The 26,380-nt window shown below is 44.3% G+C and overlaps 2 protein-coding genes across 3 annotated transcripts; both read left to right on the top strand.

Annotated features, from left to right (window-relative positions):
* The first annotated feature begins 986 nt into the window (after positions 1-986).
* On the top strand, positions 987-9,775 carry cusr (Copper-only SOD repeat protein). The gene is made up of 10 exons (XM_079728968.1): positions 987-1,265; positions 1,752-3,843; positions 4,271-4,370; positions 5,159-5,236; positions 5,545-5,655; positions 6,199-6,331; positions 6,642-6,756; positions 7,787-7,911; positions 8,809-8,889; positions 9,182-9,775. The coding sequence occupies exons 1-10, from the start codon at positions 1,226-1,228 to the stop codon at positions 9,271-9,273; spliced, it is 2,967 nt and encodes a 988-aa protein (XP_079585094.1). The 5' UTR covers positions 987-1,225; the 3' UTR covers positions 9,274-9,775.
* An 83-nt stretch (positions 9,776-9,858) lies between these two features.
* Positions 9,859-26,375, top strand: xpnpep1 (X-prolyl aminopeptidase (aminopeptidase P) 1, soluble). Of its 2 annotated transcripts, none has more exons than XM_079728970.1 (20): positions 9,859-9,948; positions 11,023-11,147; positions 11,355-11,418; positions 11,937-12,041; positions 12,661-12,753; positions 13,113-13,256; positions 15,290-15,385; positions 17,019-17,100; positions 17,369-17,579; positions 18,377-18,466; positions 18,625-18,675; positions 18,790-18,848; positions 20,730-20,807; positions 20,902-20,973; positions 21,239-21,299; positions 21,466-21,535; positions 22,538-22,711; positions 24,787-24,863; positions 25,193-25,291; positions 26,073-26,375. In XM_079728970.1, the coding sequence occupies exons 2-20, from the start codon at positions 11,031-11,033 to the stop codon at positions 26,190-26,192; spliced, it is 1,863 nt and encodes a 620-aa protein (XP_079585096.1). In that variant the 5' UTR covers positions 9,859-9,948; positions 11,023-11,030; the 3' UTR covers positions 26,193-26,375. The 2 variants fall into 2 exon arrangements, with proteins under 2 accessions (XP_079585096.1, XP_079585095.1); XM_079728969.1 differs by lacking the exon at positions 9,859-9,948 and adding an exon at positions 10,401-10,641.
* Positions 26,376-26,380: the final 5 nt, after the last annotated feature.

Genomic DNA, 26,380 nt, shown 5'->3' with positions numbered 1-26,380 from the left:
CAGGCAGACAACAGACCACACCCCGATTCCTGCCTCCACTACAATCAGCGCTCCGCGCAGAGCCTCTCAGGCTCTTGGGCTCTCCTCATGCCCTCTACTATGTGAGAATATCAAGCTAAAGCAGGACCTCTCCCCAAGACACACACACAGCTCTCCACAAATCCCCAGGTGACTAGATAAACAGGCTATGCTTTTTCAATCTCTGGTTTCCTCTGTATTCGAAAAAACCATGAAGCCGTGACCATGAAAAGTGATCTGAAACCAGTGGGAAGGATGTAAGACCAAATGGCACTAGTTTCATGGTTTAGGCTAAGGACAACAGGTTTGTTAATTTACACCGCTGCTCTTGAAACAGATCGGTGATAGTGATCAAATATTTGACCTCTTGTGTACGATGTGGTGAAATAAGATAACTTCTGGAACCAACACTGCCACACACACACATCCACATCCACACCTACACACACACACACACACACACACACACACACACACACACACACACACACACACACACACACACATACCCACATACACGCATACACCCACACCCACACATACACATACACACATGCACACATATACACACACATGCACACACACACACACACACAACCACACAGACACCTACACCCACAACCACACACACATCTACACCCACACACACACACACGCACACACACAAACACACACACACACACACACACGCGCACACGCACGCATACACACACACACTACCCGTAAAACAAGAAACCGGTCACACCCACCCATTATCCCGCCCTTCCTCCATCAGCTCCGTCTGATGATCCGTACTGTCCATCCCGTCGACCAATCAGAGTGGCTCACCCACCGCGCTGAGAGAGAGCTGCCTCTGTGGTGGAGTGGACAGGGAGAGGAACAGCAGTTCACAGGGCTTTTTACCTCACTGAGCACACCCCCCCCCCCCCCCCCAACCCTGCCCACAGGCTATAAACAGCCTAAGGGAGCATGCAGAAGCAGCACACTGTCAATGAATGTTGGGCTGTCAGTGACTCGCTTCTTGCAGCCTTTATTCATTGATTTTAGACATCATTGACATCCTGATTGTTGGATTTTCAAACCTTCCATGCAGTGATCATACAGGTGGGATTTAGAGGACTTTGTGGGTTCTTATTCGTCGGCTTCAGACAGCAATCCAAATTGTTTTTGTTTCCCGGGGCTGTTTCTGGTGGTACCATCTGAAGGGATGGGTCTTCTGGGCTGTGTCCTGTTGTGTGCCCTGCTGGGTAAGTGATTGGCAAGAGCTTTTTGTGTTTTTATTTATTACTTTTCCTTCACAATGTTAAAATGTGTAAAAAAAATGTGGAACCCTGGCCTGCTACTGTTGATAGTATATATGTACGTTTATATTTGTGAATACAAAGTTAATTTAGCATGAATACTATAAAAGAACACAAAAATAGAACAAAACTAGGATCAGAATAATCTTGCAGCAATCATAAAGCACCGATTGGTTGGAGAAAACACACACACACTCACACACACACATCAATTTCATCAATTTCTGAATCAGGTTTATGTCTTTGTTTGAAATTAAAAAAAAAAAAAACATACCTTTAAGATACCTACAACACCTATAACAGCAAAGCAAGCATGTTATTAAAAACCTAATAATTACATGTGATTAGCACATCTTACACACCTGGCTGACTCCTGACAACACTTAAATAACAAACAAACCTTTTTGATTTTTGTTCTGTGTCCTTTCTTAGGTACCATTTCCTGTGTTCAGTATAGTGCAGATCTAAACATGGGTGGTGTCAAAGGGAAGGTGTGGTTTGACTCCGACTCACAGATTGTCAATGTGAACGTGACAGGTGCTGGAAACTGCGACAATATAAGCCTATCCCTGAGTGAGTTCCCGGTCATGTATGGCCATTTTGACAAACCTTGTTCGCCGGCTAATATCGGTCCAAAGATCTTCTCCTTCACAGTGCCCTCATCCTTAGATTCAATGGTCAATCTGTCAAGCCTTTTGAGCACTTTTCAGCAAAGGTCAAACCTGGATGACCTCTCACTGACCCTGGAGACCTGTGCAGGGGTTAAAGTGTGTGCTGTTGTGAGCCGGGCTGAAACATATATGACGCGTCAGGCCAGGTTCACAGGCCCAGTGTCGGGAAACGTTTACATCCGCCTGAACACTGGAATCACCAATGTTAGGTTTCTTTCAGACCTGTTTACCATAGGGCAGGTCAACGCCACGCCAACCGTCATGACCCTCTTTGGATCCACCAGCACGGTTGGGAACTGCACCGCTCTCCTTGGGAGCCTAGACGCCTCGACTCTCACCGAGCTCGGGAACCTGACAGTAGGTACCCCACTGCAACCTGCAAAGTCCCGCTTCGACCCTGCCACTTTCCGCAATGACACGTCATATCTTCTGTACAAAATGGGCTCCGGCTACAAGTGTGCTAAAATCTACGTGCTTCAGAAGAAGGCGGTTAGTGCCAGGGTGAACATGAGGGGGATCCGAGGCTATTTCAGCTTCCGCCAGCCATCCCCGTTTGACGTGACTGAGCTGGGCGTGAACCTCAACAACTTGGATGCCAGAGTGGTGCACTACCACGTCCACATGTTCCCCACGCCCCCCTTCGGTTCTCCCCCGCAGAGCGGGTGCTCCAACGACAACGTGGGCGGCCATTTTAATCCCTTTGGCCTGAACACAAGTGCCCCCACGTACCCCCAGGGGCCCGGCTTCACGCACGACAGTTACGAGCTCGGGGACCTGAGCACCAGGCACATGTCCCTGAAGGGCAAAAACACCATCAACATGCTCTTCACAGACTTCAACCTGCCTCTGTTTGGCAGGAACAGCATTGTGGGTCGCTCTATGGTCATCCACCAGCCCGGTGGACCCAGATTTGTGTGCGCACCCATTGGTTACCCGGGAGAGGTGGTGAGGGCCAAGGCTGAGTTTCAGACCCCAGTGGTGGGACAGGTTTACCTCACGCAGCTGAAGGACGAGCCGTTGTCCGACGTGTCCATCTTCGTGGATCTGGCGTACGGGAGGCCCTCCACCGCCGCCACCTATGACCACAACTGGCACGTCCACACGTACCCCATCAGCTCTGAGCGAGACGACGACACACAGCGCTGCACGACAACGGGGGGCCACTGGAACCCCTTCAACGTCAACACCACCGACATCAGCTACGACAAGCACTGCAGTCCCTCCCGTCCGCTGTCCTGCGAAGTGGGAGACCTCTCCTCGAAGCACAACACCCTCAACCTGAGCACCAGGGTGGGAAGCGTGGAGGCGAAACAGTTCTTCACCGATACCACCTCTTGGCTGCAAGGAGATGGCGTGCTCGGGCGCTCCGTGGTCATCCACCGGGCGAACCGAGGCGGCCCCAGGATCGCTTGCGCTAACGTCACGCTGGTGCAGCTCATCCGAGGAAGCACGGGCTCCTGGTTCGGCCCCGGGGCCACGACGGGCGGAGTGCGGTTCTACCAGGCTTCCTCTCGGGGGAAAACGGCGGTGAGCGTCTCTTTGGCGGGCCTCAACGGCCTGGCGGCGGGCTACCACGTCCACATTCTGCCCATCAAGAGCGGCACCGCTAACCCCTGCTCCGACGCCAACATCAGGGGCCACTACAACCCATTCGCCGTCAATGTGTCCACGTCCCCCGACCCCGGGATTGGCACCGTGGACCAGTACGAGATAGGAGACATCAGCGGCAAGTTTGGAACGCTTGCGGATCGCAATGCAATCCAAGCTGTCTACGAGGACAGTAACATGCCACTCTCTGGGCCCCTCAGCATACTGGGGCGGTCCCTGGTCATTCACTATACCAACGGATCCAGGTAAAGAAGGATGTGTGTGTGTGTGTGTGTGTGTGTGTGTGTGTGTGTGTGTGTGTGTGTGTGTGTGTGTGTTGCATATCTCTGTGTGTTATCTGTTACTGTTCTTAGTAAATTAGGTAGGACTAATGACTCAGTATATAACTTTTATGTCCCAATATACCCAAGAAATCCATGTTGACTAAAGGAGCAAAGAACAACAAGCAGTTAGAGGCAGTTACGACGTCTTAGATAAAGAACAATGTCTTCCCAGGGTTATGTGTAACAAAACACCTATTACATGCATGATTCAGCAAAATGTGGAGTTGCACTCAGATTGAATCCCTTGAGAAATATCACCAACTCAAGTGTTTTGTTTGTGTGTGTGTGTGTGTGTGTGTGTGTGCGTGTGTGTGTGTGTGTGTGTGTGTGTGTGTGTGTGTTTTTTTAGAATGCAGTGTGCGGACATCGAAGCTGAGAACACAACAGACCGGCATTGGGTATTTGCCAAGGTGGTATTCAGCTCCAACATATCTGGAACCGTTATGTTGGTAAGACCGAATATATCACTCCTACTACTACAACTACTTATACTACCTATAGTAGGCTATTAATAATAATTATAATTATAATAATAAAAATAACAACAATACATTAAAATACAAATGTACTGCATTGTTATGACAAAAGTGATTCTCGTTGACTCGTTTGTGAAAGATCCAGATTTGCTAAATAAATTGAGAATCTGGGCTGAAAATGTCCCCACTGAAAGTCTTGACCTCTTGTGTACGATGTGGTGAAATACGATAACTTCTGGAACCAACACTGCCACCTCACTCACCCCCTCAAAACCCCAGCTGCCACAAAAATATGCCAGCGTATTTTGGAGCGAGGGGGAGCGTGAATTCATTATCGCTCTGGTGCGTAGGGGGGAACCGTTGGGACGGCACCACGACTAAGCCTAGCATGCTACGGCCAGCTAACCGCGCTCAACTGCCCCAAATGCACCAGGTAGCTCATCAAGGGAACAGCTGTGCTTGTCAGACCCACCCCTCCCCCTCCAGAAGCCCAATAGCGAGCCACGGTGATGAGCTACATCCATGTATTAAAGCAAACATTAGGCTCTCACCAAACGCCTTACAATCAAAGGCAAAATGGTGTGGGGTGAATACGACGTCTTTATCCACTCAACCTGCTGTGCCTCGACAAATGGGTCCAAAGTCTGCCATGAGAACGACATACAGTGACCAACTGATCGTATTCTTCATTGTATTGAGTTTGATATGTGTATTATTCATGTGCGATTCAACTATATTTGAACTGGTTTTTTTTGGCACAGTCTCAACAAACATTTCCTGATGGGACAAACGGAGATCTTATAGTGGAGGCTGATCTCAGATCTGTTTCGACGCGAAACGTGAGCACAGAAATATACACAACAGATACATTGTTATCAATATTTATATTTTATCACACCAAAAAACACCATCTGCACCGTACACAAACAAACACAAATCCACAAACTCAATATAACAAAGCTTAAATAAATGTGTGTGATTTTTCTATTTGCAACATGCAGAATTCAGGATTCATCATGGAAGCCTGAATGGCGTAAACAGACAAATCCCACACACATTTGTTTTGGCTTTGTTATATTGAGTTTGTTGATGTGTACGGTAGTGACCAATTGTTGCGTTTCTGTGTGTGTGTGTTTTGTCCATTTAGAACATGCAGGCTTACTGGTTCATCATGGAACAACGCATCGATGCCAACAACAGAAGGAGGGAGTGTGAGAATCTAGGCAATACCTACAATCCCTTCAACATGACGTCAATGGTGAGACAAGGCTTTGCATGTCACATTGTTTAATTTGTTTCAAAATTTGTGCCAGGCAGCTAAATAATTACCCAACGTACAGGAAATAAAGTTTGCCTTTAAAAGAGCAAAACATATTTGCATGAAGCTCAAGATGTTTGTACTTCTAGCCAAAAGCCGAACCCGATAACTTAACATCTGTTTTAGGAATATTCCACATCAAGGAAGCTATCGATAAATAATAAAAATTCCGTAACAGAAATCCACCTGACCTGTTATTGTACCTATAAGTGAATCTTGAAGGGCAACATAACTTTTCATTGACAGATGATGTGCACCCTGTCTTAAACGTGCATATGTGGCTTTGGAAGTGAAATTGAAACCACCTAACCACCACCTATATTTGTGTGGTGTGTTTGTCTGTGTGTGCGTGTGTATGCCTGCGTGTGTGTGTGTGTGTGTGTGTGTGTGTGTGTGTGTGTGTGTGTGTGTGTGTGTGTGTGTGTGTGTGTGTGTGTGTGTGTGTGTGTGTGCTTGCACGCTTGTGTCTTGCTTCTTTCTCAGAGCTCCAGTTGCTCCAGAGACACTCCTCTGAGCTGCGTGGTGGGTGAAATGAGCGGCAGACATGGCCTGCTCAGTCTGCGAGAAAGACAGGTGTACACCGACACCCTCCTCCAGCTGACCGGAGACACCACAGGTACATGCAGCTAGAGCTAGAGATGGAGAGACTGGGGGTCTAGAGTAATAACCACATGACAAACAGATTGCAGACCCACCTCCTTCTAACCAATGACTGATGGGGTGTACTCTTCAGCAGCTCTGAGGAGGATTATAACGTGGCCAATAGCAGGAGGTTTACTGCCAAACTTATGGATCAAGCTGTTGAACATAGACCCGATAATAAACCAAAAATAAACCGATTCAATGCAACCAGAATGCCTTTCAACGGCCCTCTGCAGCCTTTAGCAAATGATAGCCTGGCGTTTAAGGTGTTCCTGTGGCTTCAGTCGCCTACAGGTCCCTGCTGTTGATGGACGGCCAGAACATATTGGCATGCGCTGACATCCTCCCAGAATCCCCCTCTGCCGAACAAACCTTCCCCAACGTGGATGGCTTCAGCCGGTAAATAACAACCTATTAGGGCACGAGACTTCGTAACATTACCGTAATGTACTGATATGGACCGTGGCAAATGGAAAACCCTTCTGCTTATAAACCTGCCTAAACCTGCTTATAAATCGGTGCTGTTTACCCTTTTTTAAACAAGGTTATCAAACGCATGTCGTGTGACACGGCAAATTTGGCTTTTTTACCTAGTAAGTTAATTGCTACTATGCTATTATTTAGCTATTTATAGAGTATAAAATAAATAAGTAACATAATCGTATATTTCAACCATAATGAACAGTATTTAACCATAATCCTTATGCTGACACATAGTGAAGAGTATTGCTAAAGTCACCATAACAAACACAAATAAACTGCGGCATGTCCTTAATTTCCCTTGACCTCACCTTGTTTCAATACCTATCAGACTTGACCCTATCAAACTATGCACAATGGTTAGGTGTTGTGGAATAGTTACCAAAATAATTATCTAAATAATCAAAATAATTTAGTGTCTGAACCAAAACCACATCACATGGATTTTATTTGTAGGACTGTCAGTCTTCATAGAGGGATTCAAGTCAGTGTGTGTTATGGAAGTAATCTTATACAAAATAGTTAACAGTGGAAGCACATGATCTGCTGAGGAGAGCAACAGGCTTTATTGTAAATGGTGTGTTTGTTGATTTTGTATATGAGAGATGAACAACGAAGGGAAGGGAAATCATAACAAATAGGTGTGAGTCATTGAAAAACTTATTGCCACTGTAAACATATCTACAATTACGCAGGATTATGAATGATGATTGACTATTGTTAACTATTTGGATGAACTAGTTGAACTAGTTAATCCTCCTAAGATATTTTTTATAACTGTGTCATGGGTGTGATTGCAACCGTCTATCATCTTAACTCAAAACAGTACCGAATTATAATGCTATTTCCAAAAAATGATCTGATTATTAATTAAGTAAAACATCTTCTATAAATAAAAATAACATGAACCTTAATGCAATCTATACAATATTTGCGGCCTCCTCTCTAGATATGACTTCCGCAAGAGGGTGTCTGAGGTCCTGGACGTGGCCATGCCGAGAGTCACCATCCTCTCCAAGTCTCCTGCCTCGGCCTCTGAGGGAAGGTGCCAGCAAGTGGACTTCCTAGTATCAGGTTAGTTTCTTTTTAACAAACCCTGGTCAGTTACGTCAGACTAAATTTAATGTGCTGAAATCTGTTTGAGTATAACGTATTTTGGTACCAGTGTATCCTTTTTGTAAAAAACTTAAAGATTTGTGTGTATTTTTGGTTTGACCCTTAAAACAAGTCACACATTAGAATGAACCAAAGAGAAGCAAATGGTGTAAATTGTTTTGGCGGGCTCAGACGATTGGATAGCTTGGGTAATATAGCCAGTATTATAGCCAGGATTGGCATAGCGAGTCCTTTAATCAAAAAACATTGTTTGGCCTGTAAGTCTATACCCCTGGCTTGGATAAATCAAACTATTGCCGAGAAAATGATAGAGCAAACCTGATACTGCCAGTGAGGAGTCTCTATCTCTTCCTCATTGTGTATGTTCCTCTGCCTGGCATGAAAACAAAGGGTTATGTGTGCTGGGATTGTACCACACACAATGCCTTTATCGTCCACCCAAAATCAACAGCGTTGTTGTCATTTCTGAATATTGAGGATTGACGACGAACAATCCCACAATTTGATAGCTACGGTATTTTAGAGATTTGTTATTGTGTTTTTAAATGAGCCATAAGCTGTCAGTAAAACATGTGTGACTCATATATTTTTTTAAAGGTGGAATGAATCATGCAAGTGGATTGTCATTTAAGCCGATGGTTTAATCTCAGAGACACTCTGTGGTGTCACCGGAATAGAAGGAGGGTTTTTCTTGAGGTGGCATTTAATACACATCAAATCAAACAGAGTTTTTCTGTTCATAATGGCCTGAAGTGGCACTTAATAAACATCAAATCAAAAAGGGTTTTTTATTTATGATTATCTTTGGTTGTTTTGTGCTTGTATGTTTGTCTAAGCATTTTGTATTTCTTCTAGGAGACGTTAGTCAGGCGAGTCTGGAAACTGTTAAAAACAGTCCAAGAATGGGTCCATTCAGAGAATCCTCAACATGCATGAGTAAGTACACTCTCATGGTGTCCAAATAAAGAATGTATATTCTAAATGGACTCACTATACACACTAGTTTAAATTTTAAAGCAACTACTAATTAAATATAATGCCTAATATTTACTGCCTAATTTTGCAAAGCCACAGTATGTTAAGCTAAATATTATATAGTAGTTCGGTTTCAGAATACAGAATACACAACTACATAAAACCAAAAATACATTTACATTTGTAAATGCTATTTCTTTATTTGTTTGTCATTAATTCATGTTTTATAACTGATGAAATGTCCCTCATTTAGGTGACCCTACATCTGCAGGCCTGTTGCTGGTCCCAGGAAGCAATGCACTTATCTTGCTGTTTGCTGTGCTCCTTCTACAATCCTGGGTTTAGATTCAAGAATTTCAATCTAAACTAGCTTCTTGCCTATTATGGATTCTCCCAGTACGGTGGACGTTGGATCTGTTTCATTTTCGAGATATGATTTTTTATTATACCTGTGTTTTGCAATTTTGTCATGTAAAAAAATCAATTCTTGTTTTTACAGTTACTATCATGACTCATGTAAAAACCTATAAATCCATGGTAATTTAGAATATTGTGGCTTGAATCAGCAAATAAGTTTCAGTATTTGAGGTGTTGTCTTGGTGGATATTGTTATTTTTATTATGTGGTTCCTCTGTCCTTTATGCACCTAAACTGCAATAGTCTACTCATACTTCCAAGTCAATTGAAGTCCTTTTAGTAAATGTGTGGAAAAATCGTGAATAAAATACCAAATTATATTTTTTTAAATTTCTATAAACAAAAATTATAATAAAGTTGTCGATTTGCGTTTTATATATATAACCTGATTTATGTACAGTATTATGACAAATAAACGATGACGATAATACGAACGTAATATTTTTTTGCCATGAATTAAATGAAAGGAGGCGAGCCGCTGAAAAAATGGGCTGTCACGTGAGCGGCTACGTCATCAATGAAATGGCAGCCTCCTGTTTTGTAAATTGACACAAGGCACAGCTGGTATAAAAAGTCATTTAAACAGAAGAATCAAACCGCACGGTAAATAATTATGTGTGTTTAATTGGATTATCGGCTGCATGCTATGCTGCTTTTTAGTTTTACACAACAGCGATTTAATATGACGTTGATTGGGTATTGAACATGTTAAAAACATGGTAGCGTTTGTCGTTCCCAAGCCTGTTTACACAACGCAGTCTGCATTGTGCCATAACATCGCAGATCACTCGCACTGAGAGGCACGGAATGGGGATTACCCGTGCTAACAGTTAAAAGGCTCGCTACCACTCCCACTAACGCACTTCACAATAAATTAACAAATGCATGCAATTATGCCTGTGGGCCTAGATAAAACATGTACATTTAAAAGATTGGCAATCGACAATAGCATAAGCCAAATGCATATTTCCCCTTGCATATTGTAACTTTTGAGGTTACATGTACTGTGGTTATTAAATATGTACTGTGGTTATTAAATATGTACTGTAACTAATAATATGTAAACAAACATCTCAGGCGCGGTGTAGCCAATAGGAGAGATCGTTGTTGAGGAGATTGAAACCACCGTTTACTGACTGGACCTTTAGACTCTTATAATATTTAACCCGGGATTTTATTCTCCTTGCTTAATCATTATGAGCTAAAAGATTATATATACACAGGTGTTGAGGGTACATTTGAGTTTCTGGAGTCTACTTAAGGCATTTGAAGGTAAAATGAGCTCCCTGGAATCAGGTAATGTTCAATGAGTTTCCTTGCTGGGGCGATTTGGGTTGGTTTTTCAATTAAGGGTTTAATAGGAGGTTAGGAAGCTGGAGAGGGGTTGCACGAACCAGGCAAGGGCAGAAAAATAATTGCAACAGTTGAAAATCAGTCTGATTTAGGCCCGTTTAGAAGCTGGATAACTTCATCGGTGTTGTAATATCTGGGCATGGTGTTATTGCATTTAACACGCATGTGTATTAAATGTGTAATATTTATTTACAAAACAAAATATTGATTATTGGGTTTACCTTTTCTATGGCTTAAGTTCAGAACCAGGAAGTTATTTGTTGTCCTTATTCATTTAAAAGTCTTATTTGTGAGACTAATCTCTCCTTCGTTTTATTTACTCAGACAAGGTCATGTCTCCTAAGCTAACGGTGGAGTTGCTCCGGCAGCTTCGCCTCGCGATGAAGAACTGTAAATACTTTTCCGAGCCCATACAGGCTTACATCATCCCCTCTGGAGACGCACATCAGGTAGGGAAAAGGAACCGGAAATGTTTATTCATACCAACATTTCTTGAGAAACTTGAGCAGTTGGTTATTTCTGTCTTTTATTATTCACATGTTAAGTTAGAGATTTCCATATGTTGACGATCCCTAAAATATATTTTAATTAAATTTAATTCTTTGCTTTATCGTTTTCAAACTGTTCTGTAAATGTGTACCCTGTTCCTCTTCCAGAGTGAATATATCGCACCATGCGACTGCAGACGTGAATTCATCTGTGGATTCAACGGCTCCGCAGGTGTGTTCCTTCTATGTGTGTATCTGTATCTCCAGCCCGTCTGTATCTGTGTCTCCAGCCCGTCTGTATCTGTATCTCCAGCCCGTCTGTATCTGTGTCTCCAGCCCCTCTGTATCTGTGCATCTGTGTCTCTGGCCTATCTGTGTGTATCCCTTTCTCACTGTAGATAGCTATACTGATTGAGATTCAAGAAAAAAGGTGTGTGCATGTGTGTCAGAGATGACCTCAGTCAAATGTTAAAATTGCAATACCTGCAAAAGAATTGCAAGATAGTGTGTGTGTGTGCGGGTGTGTGTGTGAATGAGGGCGAGCGCACTTGATGATGTGGCACTGGCATGGCGCGTTCCTGGCCGAGGCCCAAAGATGTGTATCAAATCAGACTTGAGTAAGGATTGTTTAATTGAAGTTCAACTTGATTCTCAGAAATGTACACATTTCCTGGGAAATTGATAACTTTATAGAATCCCCGATCTAAATCAATTGTGTCTGTGTGCGCTTGTGTCTATGATGATCTTCAGGTACGGCCATAGTGACGGAGCAGCATGCGGCCATGTGGACCGACGGTCGCTACTTCCTGCAGGCCAGCCAGCAAATGGACAACAACTGGACCCTCATGAAGATGGGTGAGCTGTCTGCACACTTAGTCGCTTAAGAGCCGCCTCAGGTGTTTCCATGCGTGTTGGTCTCAAGTCACGCCCGGACGAGCCGTGAGTGGACGAGTCCAAAGGGCAAGTAGAGGCTGGAGCATCCGTACGCATCACTCGACCTCACAACGCTGACCTTGTGACGGAGAGGAGACATTCCCCAGAGTGTGTGTGTGTGTGCGTGTGCGTGTGTGTGTGTGTTCAATGGAGCCCTATAAATCATAATGCATCTTAAAGGTGACTTAGTATACCACCAGGTGTGAGTGTGATTAGCCGTTACAAGTCGTTTTGAAAATGTGCCTCTTCGGACACCACAAGTGGGCGTACCCTCCTAGATGTGTGCTGGATAGATCAGTCTACCAGCCTACCCAGTGGACTGCAGCAAACGTTGATCATCTATCCGCCATACATCTAGGTGGACACGCCCACTTGGGATTTCAGAAGAGGCCGATTTTCAAAAACGGCTTTGTAAAGGCTAATGACACTCACACCTGGTGGTATAATATGTCACCTTTAAATACAACAGATTATAGGTATGCTTTTTAGGCATCGCTTTACAAAAATAACTGATTCGAAAACCAAAGTGTGTGGTGCGCAGGGCTGAAGGAGACCCCCTCACAGGAGGACTGGCTGATCAGCGTTCTGCCAGAGAACTCCAAGGTGGGAGTGGACCCCTGGATCTTCGCTGCAGGTGGGTAGCGGTGTGGAAGCGTCCCCCCCCCCCCTTTAGGAAGCTCTTCTGTACTGACGTAGACCTAGTAATAATAATAGGTTTAGCCAGATGCTATGGTCACATAAACTGAAAGAATAATGCATTATTGAAATTCAGGAATTGTGTTTACAGTGATTGCAATGGATGTACATACTCCGGGTGTGAATTGTGTTATTGAATCGCTTTGTAGTTTATTTGTGCAAAGTAAAAAAAAATCCAAAATGGTCGCTGTAGCCATTGGCACCATCCAGAACCCATAGCTTCTCTCTGGCCTGTATCGGGTTCTAGCTTCTTATCTGACATGTCCTTTGTGTGTCCCGGGGCGACGGCCTCTCCAGACCAGTGGAAGAACATGTCCAAGGCCCTGGCTGGTGCCGGCCACTCCTTGGTGGCTGTGCAGGACAACCTGATAGATGCTGTGTGGCAGGACCGCCCCCCAAGACCCAGCACCCAGCTCATGACCCTGGGCTTGGAGCGCACCGGTGAGTGCCTGGGGGCTCTACGCCTGCCAGATTATAAATGATCTGGTTTTAAACACCTCAAAGCACATGACAGCCAATGTCAACAATGCATGTATGATGGAAAAGTGAAGGGACTAATTGTGCACATAAAAACCCTAATTCTCATACAAACAGGCATAGGAGTGAAAAAAGAGAATAGAGTTTGTCTGTAACCTCTGATTCAAGCTTGCTTTTTCATAGAATCCATGAAAAAAGGTTCGGTAAAGTTAGTATCTGATGTCTGGCTTTCACCCCAAAAACAAGAACACAAACAATAAGTAAGTCTTGCAGGCTGCATTGTAAAATACAGCCTGTATTTATACTCTGGCTGCATGGTGATGTGTGTCCAACACAACAATATCAAACACTTATTTTATTACATTTTATAGCCACGCCTACTGTAAAATGTGATTGATTTAGTTTAAAACACTTTTAATATATTTTGATGTTTCGGACAGACTGCGCACACTTATATCCGAGATGATGAATTCAGTTTGACGTTCAATTTCCTTACCTTTTGCTTCCTAATCTCAATCGCTCATTGAGAGAAAATTTACTTTAGATTGCCTTATTTACACATTTGCAAAGTTCAACATATATTTCCCGCAATGCCAAATTGATTTCCAAACAAATGACAAGGAGGGGGACTCATCTCTGCGCATATGCCTATGTGTGTCCTTCACAAAGACACACAACCTAATTATTTTGATGATATTACAGGCTATTGTCAAATTTGATTGATTCGTTTAAGAGACATAGTGTGTATATATAGATTGATATCTATATCTCTTTCTTGTTTCAGACAGACTGAACCCACACAATTATATCGGGATGATGAATAAATGTGATTCAATATTCCAATTGAGAGACATACTCGTCAGAGACATCTTCCACGTTTGGTTTGAACTACCTAATATACTATCGGCTATGTAATGTAAACAGACCGAACACAGTTATAGTTCACATTGGTGCTATCATCACTGATCTCCTTCCCTTCCACCAAAGCGCTTCTCTCGTCATTAAGAAGAATGAAGCTCGGACTGAGCGACCAAGCCGCAAGCTCACAGGCGCGTTTGGCAGAAACTAAAGCGAGTGCAGGCGCCGTCTTAAAAGACGGGTCACCCGAAGGGGCTTGAGGCAGAGGCTCCAAAGGGTCCCTGGATGACCCACACAGGGAAGATCCCGGCACGGTTCGGTGGCAGTAAGCGGTTAACCGGTATCAAAAGCCTAGGACCTCACCAGGGGGTTGACTGAAAACGGGTTTACCGTCGCAGCCTGCCCGACAAGCCGAAAGTGCTGCCACTTTCACAGTGGAAAAGGCCAAGCCCTTCGGTAGAAGGCACTGTAGGAAGCAAAGCATGCTACGCTTCTCAAAGTGGGTTGGGATGACGTGACAGATGTCCCACCACTTAGGGGAAGTGGTTCACTTGTGTCGAGAGATGGTCTCAAATTTGCAGAAGCCAAAGTGTTAAGAAGACATTGTTGCGTCTGGGGAAAGACCTACTATTCGCGACCACCTGAGAACAGGGAAGTGGAGATCTTTTCTCTCAATGAGTGACAAAGCAAAGAGAGGCAGAGGTTATCCATCGCTACCATGGTGTCTTTTCTCACCGATTCCTCTGAGTGGCTCGAAATCAGTTAATCCTTGAGATAAAATATAATAAATGTTCAGCAATTGTCAGGAAACATCACATAAATAACCAACAAATGTATGCAAAGATGTCCGCATACGTTACATTTTTGGTCTTGATAGGGCTTGATAAAATCATGCAGCATATGTTTTTCAGCTGTATGTATTAGTATGATTATTATTGTCTCATTTGGATCATCATTTCCTATTTGGTTGTCCCCCCCCCCCCTCGCACACAGCCTGAAACGGCTTACTTGTCCTTATAAATCAACCTTGTAATCTCGAGACAAGGTTATGCTAGGTTAAGAAAGTCCCATGTCTGTAGCAAAACAGAAATGTGGCAGGCTAAGCTCTGATGATCAGTAACAATGCTCTCTTCCGTCAGGTATGTCCTGGCAGGACAAAATTACAGCACTGCGCGCCAAGATGCGGGAGAGGAAGATCAACTGGTTTGTTGCCACGGCGCTGGACGAGATTGCATGTAGGTTTTTTTTTTTAATTAAGGCTTATAAAATGATATAAACATAAACATCGGCCTAAAACAGTTAGAAATTGATAGGATTTGTCCCGCGGCGATGTGTAGCGGACCCACGGCCCTATTGGACTGTTCCGTGTGGTATTTCACTTTGCTGTGGATAAACTCATTATCTGTAGACGCTCCTATGCCACACAGAGACATTGCTGCAGTAATTAGGTTTAATAGGGGAGTGTGTCTTCAGACTACCGTAGTAGAAATCAACAGTATCGTATATCAGTTAAATTCCAATATGACAACAACTCAGGGGTTCTGTCTAAGAATCCGTAAATATAAATCGTTTGCAATGTTCCTGTGGCGAGAAATCAGCCATTTAGCAAGGGGACACACATTCTGCCAGGCCAGCAGCCCGTACGTGCCGAACGCACTTTGGCTCTGCAGGCTTTGGGTGTGGCTGATCAACACGCAGCTATGGCATGGCCTCATTGGTAGAATAAACAGCCAGGTAGTCACCCACCAGATTTGATCTGCTATCTAATGAATTGCTGCCCAACTGGTCCGGGCACATGGGCAAGGATTTATTAGATGTCTCTTTATTTGTCTTGGAGGATTAACCTGTTAGCCTCAATGACAGCTGTAAACCGATCGCTATAAGACTTTTGATTTATTTATCCCATGTATGAATGCACAATTTACATAATGTTGTGAGGGGGGGTCAGGGAAAGTCGTTCTGGGTAAAGTAGGAATATAGCCATCTGGAGCAGATTGCTTCAGTTCAGAATGCCTGACACAAAAAGCCACTGACAAATTGAAAACAACGATAAAGTACAGCACAAGACATGGTGGAATAGGATATGGATGTCGGATGTTTTATCATAAGGTCCAGCTGTTTGAGGCTGTATCCTCTAACCATTTTAAGGACTGTTCCAGGTTAGCTAGAGTCTACTAGCGTGTCTATATTCACAACCATCCCAAAGCCGCCGCGCCCTGGTCATCTCCACGGTTACCTAATTCCTGTCACGATTCCCGATCACGATACACGGGTGTCACCCGGGCACAGAGGGTGTTCACCCTGGTCCAAGGGCTCTCCAACCTGATTGGTCGACTCGAGTATTTCAGCCCTAATTTGAATCTTTTTTTTCTCTTCTCTTTTTTTAAGACTTTGATTGCCCTCACATTGAGACCAGAGGTTTCCAATTGGTTCCAAGAGCATAGGTTGAGGGGGGGAGGGGGGTTTGGTTAGTTTGGGTATCCACGGTGGATGAGCACAAGGTTTTCTAATAATAGTCACAGACAAGTAAGAGCCAAGGATGAATAAAAATAGACCCAAAGGTCTATTTTTATTTAATTTTGACCGTTTTCTGAGGCACGAAGGTTAAAACGACCCCAGAATCTGCGTCGTCGTGGGAGGACATTTAGGTCAAGGGCTGTTTAGTGGATGCTGTCGTCCAAAGGGACCTGCAGTCACTGCGTGACATGAGTGCAGATAAGATGCAGCAAATGTATCTTACAAATCTAGAGCCTAGCCGAGGTCAACGTCCCAGATGGAAGCGGAGGCTTTCCTTTGGACGCACACACAATAAAAAAAGAAAACGCGACTAAAAAAACAGAATATTTAGTTTTGCATCGTTCTCTCCAGGGCTGTACAACCTGCGCGGATCAGACATCGAGTACAACCCGGTGTTCTTTGCCTACTCCATCGTGGGCATGAAAACAATCAGGTACATGTGTTCTATAATAACGTCTGAAACGTGTGTGCGTGCGTGTGTGTGTGTGTGTGTGTCACATCTGCCAAAAGCAATGGCATATGATGTAAACAAGCTCCAAGACGGCAACACCCTATATGCCAAATAAATAATGCTAAATAAATAACTATATTTTTAATAAAATGAATTTTAAAATAATAATACTGAGAAGACGTTCCACTCATCCAAGCCTTGCCCCATTCCCACCATCCCCCCCCCCCCCCCCCCATGCCCTCTCCTGCAGGCTGTTTGTGGACCTGAAGCGTCTGGAGGACCCGGCGGCCAGGCAGCACTTGCAGCTGGACGCCCCCAGCAGGCCCGAGCTGAGCATCCAGGTGTCCCCCTACGAGGCGGTCCACACGGAGCTCCAGGCCGTGTGCGCCGCGCTGGGCCCCAAGGACAAAGTGTGGATCTGTGACAAGGCGGGCTGCGCCCTCACACAGGTCATCCCCAAGGTGGGTGTCCACAGAGGGGCCTTCGTGGAGCGGCAGTACCTCAGGAAATAGAGCGGGTCGGCTGGTAACCTGAAGGTTGCTGGTTCGATCCCCGGCTGCCCCCGAGCAAGGGACCTCCCCCCAACTGCTCCCGACGAGCTGGCTGTCGCCTTGCGTGGCTGACTCCGCCATCGGTGTGTCGGAATGGTGAATGGTGAATTAGAGGCAATATTGTAAAGCGCTTTGAGTTGCCAATAGGTTAGAAAACCGCTATATAAATGCAGTCCCTTTACATTTTATTTACATTCACCGTGGGGGGTCGGGGTCTGCTAGGGGGCTGCTGCTTGATCTTCCCTTGAGAACTTGCGGATGTTAAGAGTTAAGGCTTCACTATGTACCATTTGGTTACCACGGCACGATGCATCCTGCTACTCAATCAGTCTGTCTAATAATGCTTTCCCTGAATGGAACACAACATAAATACACAAAAACCCAACCCTCACTCATGATTTCACTGCACACCGCATCACTACCCCCATGAGGCATTTTCTTTAACCTTTTTGTTTTATTTATTTTTTATTTTATTATCAGTAGTCTTATTATATACAGTTGGATTGAACATTTGGAAGAACTGCTTGCAACAATCATATTTAAGAACCGGGAAGAATGAAGTCATTGCCTATCTACAGATGAAAGACACCATAAGCCAAAGCCAAACCTCTTTGATGTGCCCTTGACCTATGGACTCAGCTGGTGTCCTGTGAAACTAAAGGCTGACCCTCTGCCCTTTTGGGTTCCCTCTACCTTTGTCTCCCCAGACCCACAGATCCCAGATCTCCTACACCCCACTCTGCCTGGCCAAGGCCGTCAAGAACGCCACCGAGATCCAGGGAATGAAAACGGCCCACGTAAGCCCCCCTCCCCCTTTTTACAACACCCAATTTAACGAGCCTTTATCGGGTCACTGTGATAATGATCCTCCGTTTCCTCACCAGACAGGCTGTTTTTTTCCCCTCTACATCTAACAACAAGTGATTCATTGTTTTTCATTGACACCTGCTCATAGATCAAGGATGCTGTCGCCCTTTGTGAGCTCTTTGCCTGGCTGGAAAAAGAGGTATTTACCTTTTTGATATTTTCCTCAAGCCGTTTGATTCACCATAATGAAAGCTGTGTGTGAGCCGGCCGTGTCCTAACGTTAACTCCTGCGGTCGATCTGATCTGTTTCTAGATTCCAAAGGGCACCGTGACGGAAATCTCCTCCGCTGATAAGGCTGAAGAGTTTCGCAGGTAAGTCATGCCAAATATAACAAAATTCTCCACAGGCTATGGCCGGTTGTGTTTTTCTTTCACACAGGATTGTGAGCGAGAATTGAGTTGTAGTGCCCCCTACAAATAAAAAAAGGTTATACACAATAGGTGATGAGTTAAAGGCACTTATAAAGTCGTTTGGTATGATTAGATATATATATAGAGAGAAGTATATACAATATTTAAAAATCAAACAATGTTTTTACAAAAGGAAGTGTACCGTTCATATTAGAGATAGACCAATATGGTTTTATCAGGGCCGATACGATACCGATTATTAGTAGTCAAGGGGGGCGATAACCGATATTTGGAGCCGATATTAATTTACAGAAAAAGGGAAAAGATTGGCGTCAAAATTTTGAATAATACAAACTCCAACACTTAACTTCATTTAAATGCCTTTAAGCATATGTTTAATAAACACAACAGCTTAACAGATTTGCAACATAACACAATTTAAACAAATAAATGGCTCACTAAAATTTTCCGGTACAGGGTGTTCTAATGAAGTTAACTGAACATTTAAATAAATAAATAGTTCTCTAGTTAAACAGTCATTATTGCCCGACAGCTTTCTCTCAGACAGACGGTCTGAGATGTGGCTTACACAAACACACACACACACACACACACACACACACACACACACACACACACACACACACACACACACACACACACACACTATTCTCTAGTCATCCCCTCATCGTGCTTCCCTGCAATAAAACTAACTGAATTTTACTCTCTCTCTCTCACACACGCACACACACACTTCTTACTTTTATCACTGACTATTTCCCTATCAATATTATCAGCAACCTTGTTTCAAGTGATTAAGCCGTTAAAAAACACTAAATAGCTTACAGCATCTTCACTTTAATAATCAGTGTTTATCATAGGAACGGACAGCTGCTGCTAACGTATTGGGCCTCACAGTAACGTTAGTAGTCGTGAGTTGTAGTTTCGTTACAGTCTGCTGAGCGTCTAGAGCCAGAGAAGGAGAAAGCGGACCGCTGGGCTAACGTTACGCTAAAAGCTAATCAGCCTTCACCTTAAAGCCTAAGGGCTCGAGGGGCTCCGTGGTTACGCAGTTGGATAGCGCATTACGCAGTTGTAGAAGTATAACCACCGCTTAACGTGCTTCCCTGCAACAAAACTGGACTGAATTGAGTTTATTAGGTTTTTACTCTCACTCACACTTCTACTACTAATCACCTGACTTCTACTATCACAGACGATTTCCATATCGATATTATCAACAAACCTTGTTTCGAGTGATTAACAGGCATGCCTGGACGCCGGACTGTGAGCAGAGCTGCCGCTTATGTTTATATAACGTTAATGGGCTCACAGTAATGTTACTTGTAGTTGTGAGTTGTAGAGGACTGGGATGTTTATTACAATTTCGGGAGAGTCTGCTGCCTTGACTTACCTCGAAACCAAACCAGACATAACCTTTTCTCCTCTCCGCCGTGTGTGTGAGCACTGTGCATGCACAGCTTTCACTGCTGATTGGCTGTTACCCGTCGTGGCTCTGCGTGTAACCAGAGCGTGTAACCAATCAGATGGTGCTGTGGGTGGGACAATGCTGGAGACAGCGTAGTGACAGCAGACAGAGAGGCGCGGCTGCATCAGAGCCAAAATAACCCAGTTTTAAATTGATCTCTTATCGGCCGTCGGATCAAAAAAAAGGCCGATGCCGATATGCGTCAAAATGCCGAATATCGGCGCCGATAATCGGCCCGGCCGATAATCGGTCGATCCCTAGTTCATATGTTGCAGGAACATATTTCTTACAGTCAATTCAGATTGGTGATCTTGACTATTATATTTTTTATATTTATTGTGTTTCTATTTCAGCCAACAAAAAGATTTTGTCGGCCTGAGTTTCCCCTCCATATCCAGTGTGGGTCCCAATGGAGCCATTATACATTACAGGTATGGTTTCTGTAAAACAATGAAACGGGTATGACTTATAAAAGGTACACAAAACATATACAGCCAAAGAAACCTCTGGTCTCTGTCTCTGTAGACCCCTGCCGGAAACCAACAGAACTCTCTCGCTAAACGAGGTCTACCTGCTCGACTCTGGGGCGCAGTACAAGTAGGTTCAGTTACATCGCATGACTTTTACAGAGCAGAGCATAAAGTCTAACAAACAAATCAATAATTGCATCCGTAAAACCAAAAGTAATTCCAGGGTCTTTTAAATAATATTTCTATAATATATTTATAAAATGTTAAGTATAATATGATATTACATTTGTGATTGTAATGAAAAAGTGCACATCTTTTTTGTTCATTTGATGGAACAGTTTTAAATCACTGTATTTGCTTATCTTTTCATATTTGCTATTTGCTTTGCCCAGGGATGGAACCACAGACGTCACGCGTACCGTGCACTTTGGAACCCCCTCTGCCTACGAAAAGGTTTTTATTTAACACTCGCTCTGGGGCCTGTGCAACAACATATTCCCTTTCGTTTTGAGTGGGAGAAAATAATAATTCCTCATTCTTCAGCAATATGTAAATATTGTTACTGCAGCTGTCAATGTAGCGATGTAAACTAGCTTGCTTTACCTGCTGCTCCTCCCAGGAGTGCTTCACCTACGTGCTGAAGGGACACATCGCTGTCAGTGCCGCGATCTTCCCCAATGGAACCAAAGGTAACATCCGCATGTCACAGCTGATGGGCTGTCACCGGCTCAGACCGGATCACGCATCTGTGCGTGTTTACCTTTAATGGTAATCACGCATTGATGCGCAATCCGGTCTTAAACTGAAAGCTACTGCATGCAATATCCATTACCCTTGTTAGAGAGCTTTCATTACGGTTGAAGTAGGGTCGATGAAAAACATGTTAGTATCACGCTTTATACTTCATATTTTACCTTGCACTGTATTTTGATATACATATTTTGTCGTATTCATTTCTACAACTTATTTGTAACTTTTTTTCTAGCCTTGCACGACATACTCCATCATACTTTCATATCAACATTATTTTCTAATATATAAAAAAATGTTTTCTGTGATGAAAAAGCCATGAACGTCTATACTATATGAGAAAATAATAATGGACCGCGCAAACTTCATGACCTCTCCACCCTGTCCCTCCATGACCCCTGCCCTCCTCCCTCCATGACCCCTGCCCTCCTCCCTCCATGACCTCTGCCCTCCTCCATGACCTCTGCTCTCCTCCATGACCCCTGTCCCTCCATGACCTCTGCTCTCCTCCATGACCTCTCCTCCCTCCATGACCTCTGCTCTCCTCCATGACCTCTCCTCCCTCCATGACCCCTGCCCTCCTCCCTCCATGACCTCTGCTCTCCTCCATGACCTCTCCTCCCTCCATGACCTCTGCTCTCCTCCATGACCTCTCCTCCCTCCATGACCCCTGCCCTCCTCCCTCCATGACCTCTGCCCTCCTCCATGACCTCTGCTCTCCTCCATGACCTCTCCTCCCTCCATGACCCCTGCTCTCCCCCCTGTCTCTCCATGACCTCTGCTCTCCTCCATGACCTCTCCTCCCTCCATGACCCCTGCTCTCCCCCCTGTCTCTCCATGACCTCTGCTCTCCTCCATGACCTCTGCTCTCCTCCATGACCCCTGCCCTCCTCCATGCCCTCTGCTGTCCCTCCATGACCTCTGCCCTCTCCCCCTCCCAGGCCACCTGCTGGACTCGTTTGCCCGTGCGGCGCTGTGGGAGGCGGGGCTGGACTACCTGCACGGGACGGGGCACGGCGTGGGCTGCTTCCTCAACGTCCACGAGGGGCCCTGCGGCATCAGCTACAAGACCTTCGCCGACGAACCGCTGGAGGCCGGCATGATCGTCAGCGACGGTGCGGCCGGGCGCCTGCTTATTGGTTGTTTGTTGGTTGCTTATTGGTTCTTTAATGGTTATTTTTTGGTTCTTTGTTGGTTCTTTGTTGGTTCTTTTAATGGTTCTTTTAATGGTTAGTTTGTGGTTCTTTAATGGTTCTTTAATGGTTTGTTAATGGTTTGTTAATGGTTTGTTAATGGTTCTTTAATGGTTCTTTAATGGTTCTTTGTTGGTTCTTTTAATGGTTCTATGTTGGATCTTTATTGGTTGTTTATTGGTTCTTTAATGGCTCTTTAATGGTTCTTTGTTGGTTCTTTGAGGGATCTTTACTGTTTCTTTATTGGTTCTTTAATGGTTCGTTAATGGTTCTTTAAGCCACTGGGATGGTATGGTTAAGGACAGGGAAGAGGTACAGTGGAGAGCACCGGATAGGTGTTTGGCCTCTTGACTCATCCGTTGGCTCTTGAGGTCAGTTTCTGATCGGTCTGGCATCGAGCCCGTTCCAACACCTTTATGAAAAATGTTTAAAAAAACAGAACTTGGGCGAAGGAGTGTCAGTTCATGAGGAACAAGGAGAGAATGCGGTTCCACCGAATATCAATTGAAACCAGTTGAATCAGTCATCGCTTAACATCGCCAAGCCCTAGCTCTATCCATCCTCGAGCAAGATGTTTAACCCAGCTGACCTGCTCCTTGATGACATGCATCAGAAATCATTGTCGCTACGGGTTGAAAGCAGCTGTTTACCGATTAGATAGTCCTGCTAATGTTGGTGCACTATGTTGTCATATTATATAGCAATGCTAATTTGATCTCCTCTTCTGATAGCTAGGAGGATTTTAAATCCTTGGCCTAGTTACTACACGCTACAAACTAGTTGGCACTTCTTTGACACAAGTACTTAATACAGTTGACAGTTTCTACCCCTTTGTTGTTATAGTCAGAGGAATAGGATTCAGGCCCGGTGAAGTTCTTTTTTGGTTCTTTGTTGGTCTTTTGTGGGTTCTTTTAATGGTTCTTTGTTGAATCTTTAGTGGTTCTTTATTGGTTCTTTACTGGTTCTTTAATGTTTTTTAATGATTCTTTTTGGTTCTTTGTTGGTTCTTTTAATGGTTATTTGAATGGTTCTTTAATGGTTCTTTAATGGTTTGTTAATGGTTTGTTAATGGTTCTTTAATGGCTCTTTAATGGTTCTTTAATGGTTCTTCTTTGGTTCTTTGTTGGTTCTTTTAATGGTTCTATGTTCGATCTTTAATAGTTGTTTATTGGTTCTTTAATGGCTCTTAAATGTTTTTTAATGTTTATTTTTGGTTCTTTGTTGGTTCTTTTAATGGTTCTTTGTTGGTTCTTTATTGGTTCTTTATTGGTTCTTTAATGGTTCGTTAATGGTTCTTTAAGCCACTAGGATGGTATGGTTAAGGACAGGGAAGAGGTACAGTGGAGAGCACCGGATAGGTGTTTGGCCTCTTGACTCATCCGTTGGCTCTTGAGTTCAGTTTCAGATCGGTCTGGCATCGAGCCCGTTCCAACACCATTATGAAAAATGTTTAAAAAAACAGAACTTGGGCGAAGGAGTGTCAGTTCATGAGGAACAAGGAGAGAATGCGGTTCCACCGAATATTAATTGAAACCAGTTGAATCAGTCATCGCTTAACATCGCCAAGCCCTAGCTCTATCCATCCTCGAGCAAGATGTTTAACCCAGCTGACCTGCTCCTTAATGACATGCATCAGAAATCATTGTCGCTACGGGTTAATAGCAGCTGTTTACCGATTAGATAGTCCCGCTAATGTTGGTGCACTATGTTGTCATATTATATAGCAATGCTAATTTGATCTCCTCTTCTGATAGCTAGGAGGATTTTAAATCCTTGGCCTAGTTACTACACGCTACAAACTAGTTGGCACTTCTTTGACACAAGTACTTAATACAGTTGACAGTTTCTACCCCTTTGTTGGTGTAGTCAGAGGAATAGGATTCAGGCCTGGTGAAGTTCTGCTGTTCAGGCTAGCCAACTGAACATGTTTTGGTGTGGTTGTGTTTTACATCGTCCCCTGCTCACATTCTGCACCCACTCATCCTTTTCATCACCAGAACCTGGCTACTATGAAGACGGATCTTTCGGCGTCAGAATTGAAAATGTGGTGCTGGTCGTGCCATCCAAACCCAAGGTACAACCTCTCACCCAGAAGGGAATATAAGCCTTTGTATCTGAGATATAATGTGTGGCACACTATTTTTACGTATTTTTATTTGTATAAGTTAAAACTTATCTGATGTGTCCTCCACCTGCCTCTTGCTTGTGTTGAGCATAATTGCTTCAATATATGAAAAGTTTCACATTTGAATGTAGCAATTGTATGATTTTCTTTCCCTCTGCCATTTCATAATTTTAGAATGTGTGATATACCTTCATCAATAACTATAATCCTATAGTTAGGCTCAATGGGGAAAAAAGGAGCAGGCTCATATCTTTTTCCTTGTCAATGTGTGTCTCCAGTACAACTATATGAACAGGGGCAGCCTGACCTTTGAACCTCTCACCCTGGTGCCCATGCAAGTGAAGATGATGAACGCAGACATGCTGACTCAGAAAGAGGTAAAGTGTTGCCACCACAGCTGCCCAATGGCTTTTATTATATAATATGTCCAATATCGACTTGGCAGAGAGGGCTGAAACATCAATAATACTGATAGTGGATATCCCATAAAACTACTTCCCCTAAGCCAACTCCCCACTGTCTGTTCACACACCACATCGTCCAGTCACACAGGGCTATGCGAGCTAAAGCTCTACTGATGAAAGATACACAAATTGCCCATGGGATGAATAAACAACGCAACACAATTCGAACAAGCTCAAAAACAGTTCAATTTTACAGATTTGTTTCAAACCATCGTATCAGTGTTCACACAGCATCACAGGCTGTTCAGCTTCGGCCGGGGAGTATATTCAGTTTTAGCGGAATTTCACCTGTGTTACGGACGGCTCTTTCTGATTGGCTTGAATGAATGACAATACGTGAATGTTTAAAGGTGACATATTAAACCACCAGGTGGGAGTGTGATTAGCTGTTACAAGCCGTTTTGAAAATCTGCCTCTTCTGACAAGTGGGCGTGTCCACCTAGATGTGTGCTGCATAGATCAGTCTACCAGCCTATCCAGCGGACTGTAGCAACCGTTGCTCATCTCTCCGTCATACAACTAGGGGGACACGCCAACTTGTGTGTCCACAAGAAGAGGCAGATTTTCAAAAACGGCTTGTTACGGCTAATCACACTCACTCCTGGTGGTACAATATGTCACCTTCAACGTGAAGAGGGTCTGAGGTGTCTGATGTTCCCAACCTTCCCACCCCCCGCCCCTTCCTCTCCTGCAGCGAGACTGGGTGAACGACTACCACAGGCAGTGTATCGAGACGGTGGGGGCGGAGCTCCGAAGACAGGGCAGGAAGGAGGCCCTGGATTGGCTGATCCGGGAGACCCAGCCCATCGCCTGAGGCTCCTCCCCTCACTCCCTTGCACTCGCAGAATCCCGACCCCGCCCAGCACCGATCCTTTTGATAATGACGCAGGATTCGGTGTTTCCAATAGCTCTGCAGTGATTGTCGTGGTACTCTGTGCCGTCTTCATCTGTCCCGCTCTGCTTCTTTTGTAATGCGCAGCATGTACGCTGTTTTAACGTAAA

The sequence above is a fragment of the Pollachius pollachius genome (genome assembly GCF_949987615.1).
Source record: "Pollachius pollachius genome assembly, chromosome: 2".
NCBI lineage: Eukaryota > Metazoa > Chordata > Actinopteri > Gadiformes > Gadidae > Pollachius > Pollachius pollachius.
Note: the sequence above shows the minus strand (reverse complement) of the source record. Positions and strands in the feature narration are given on the sequence as shown.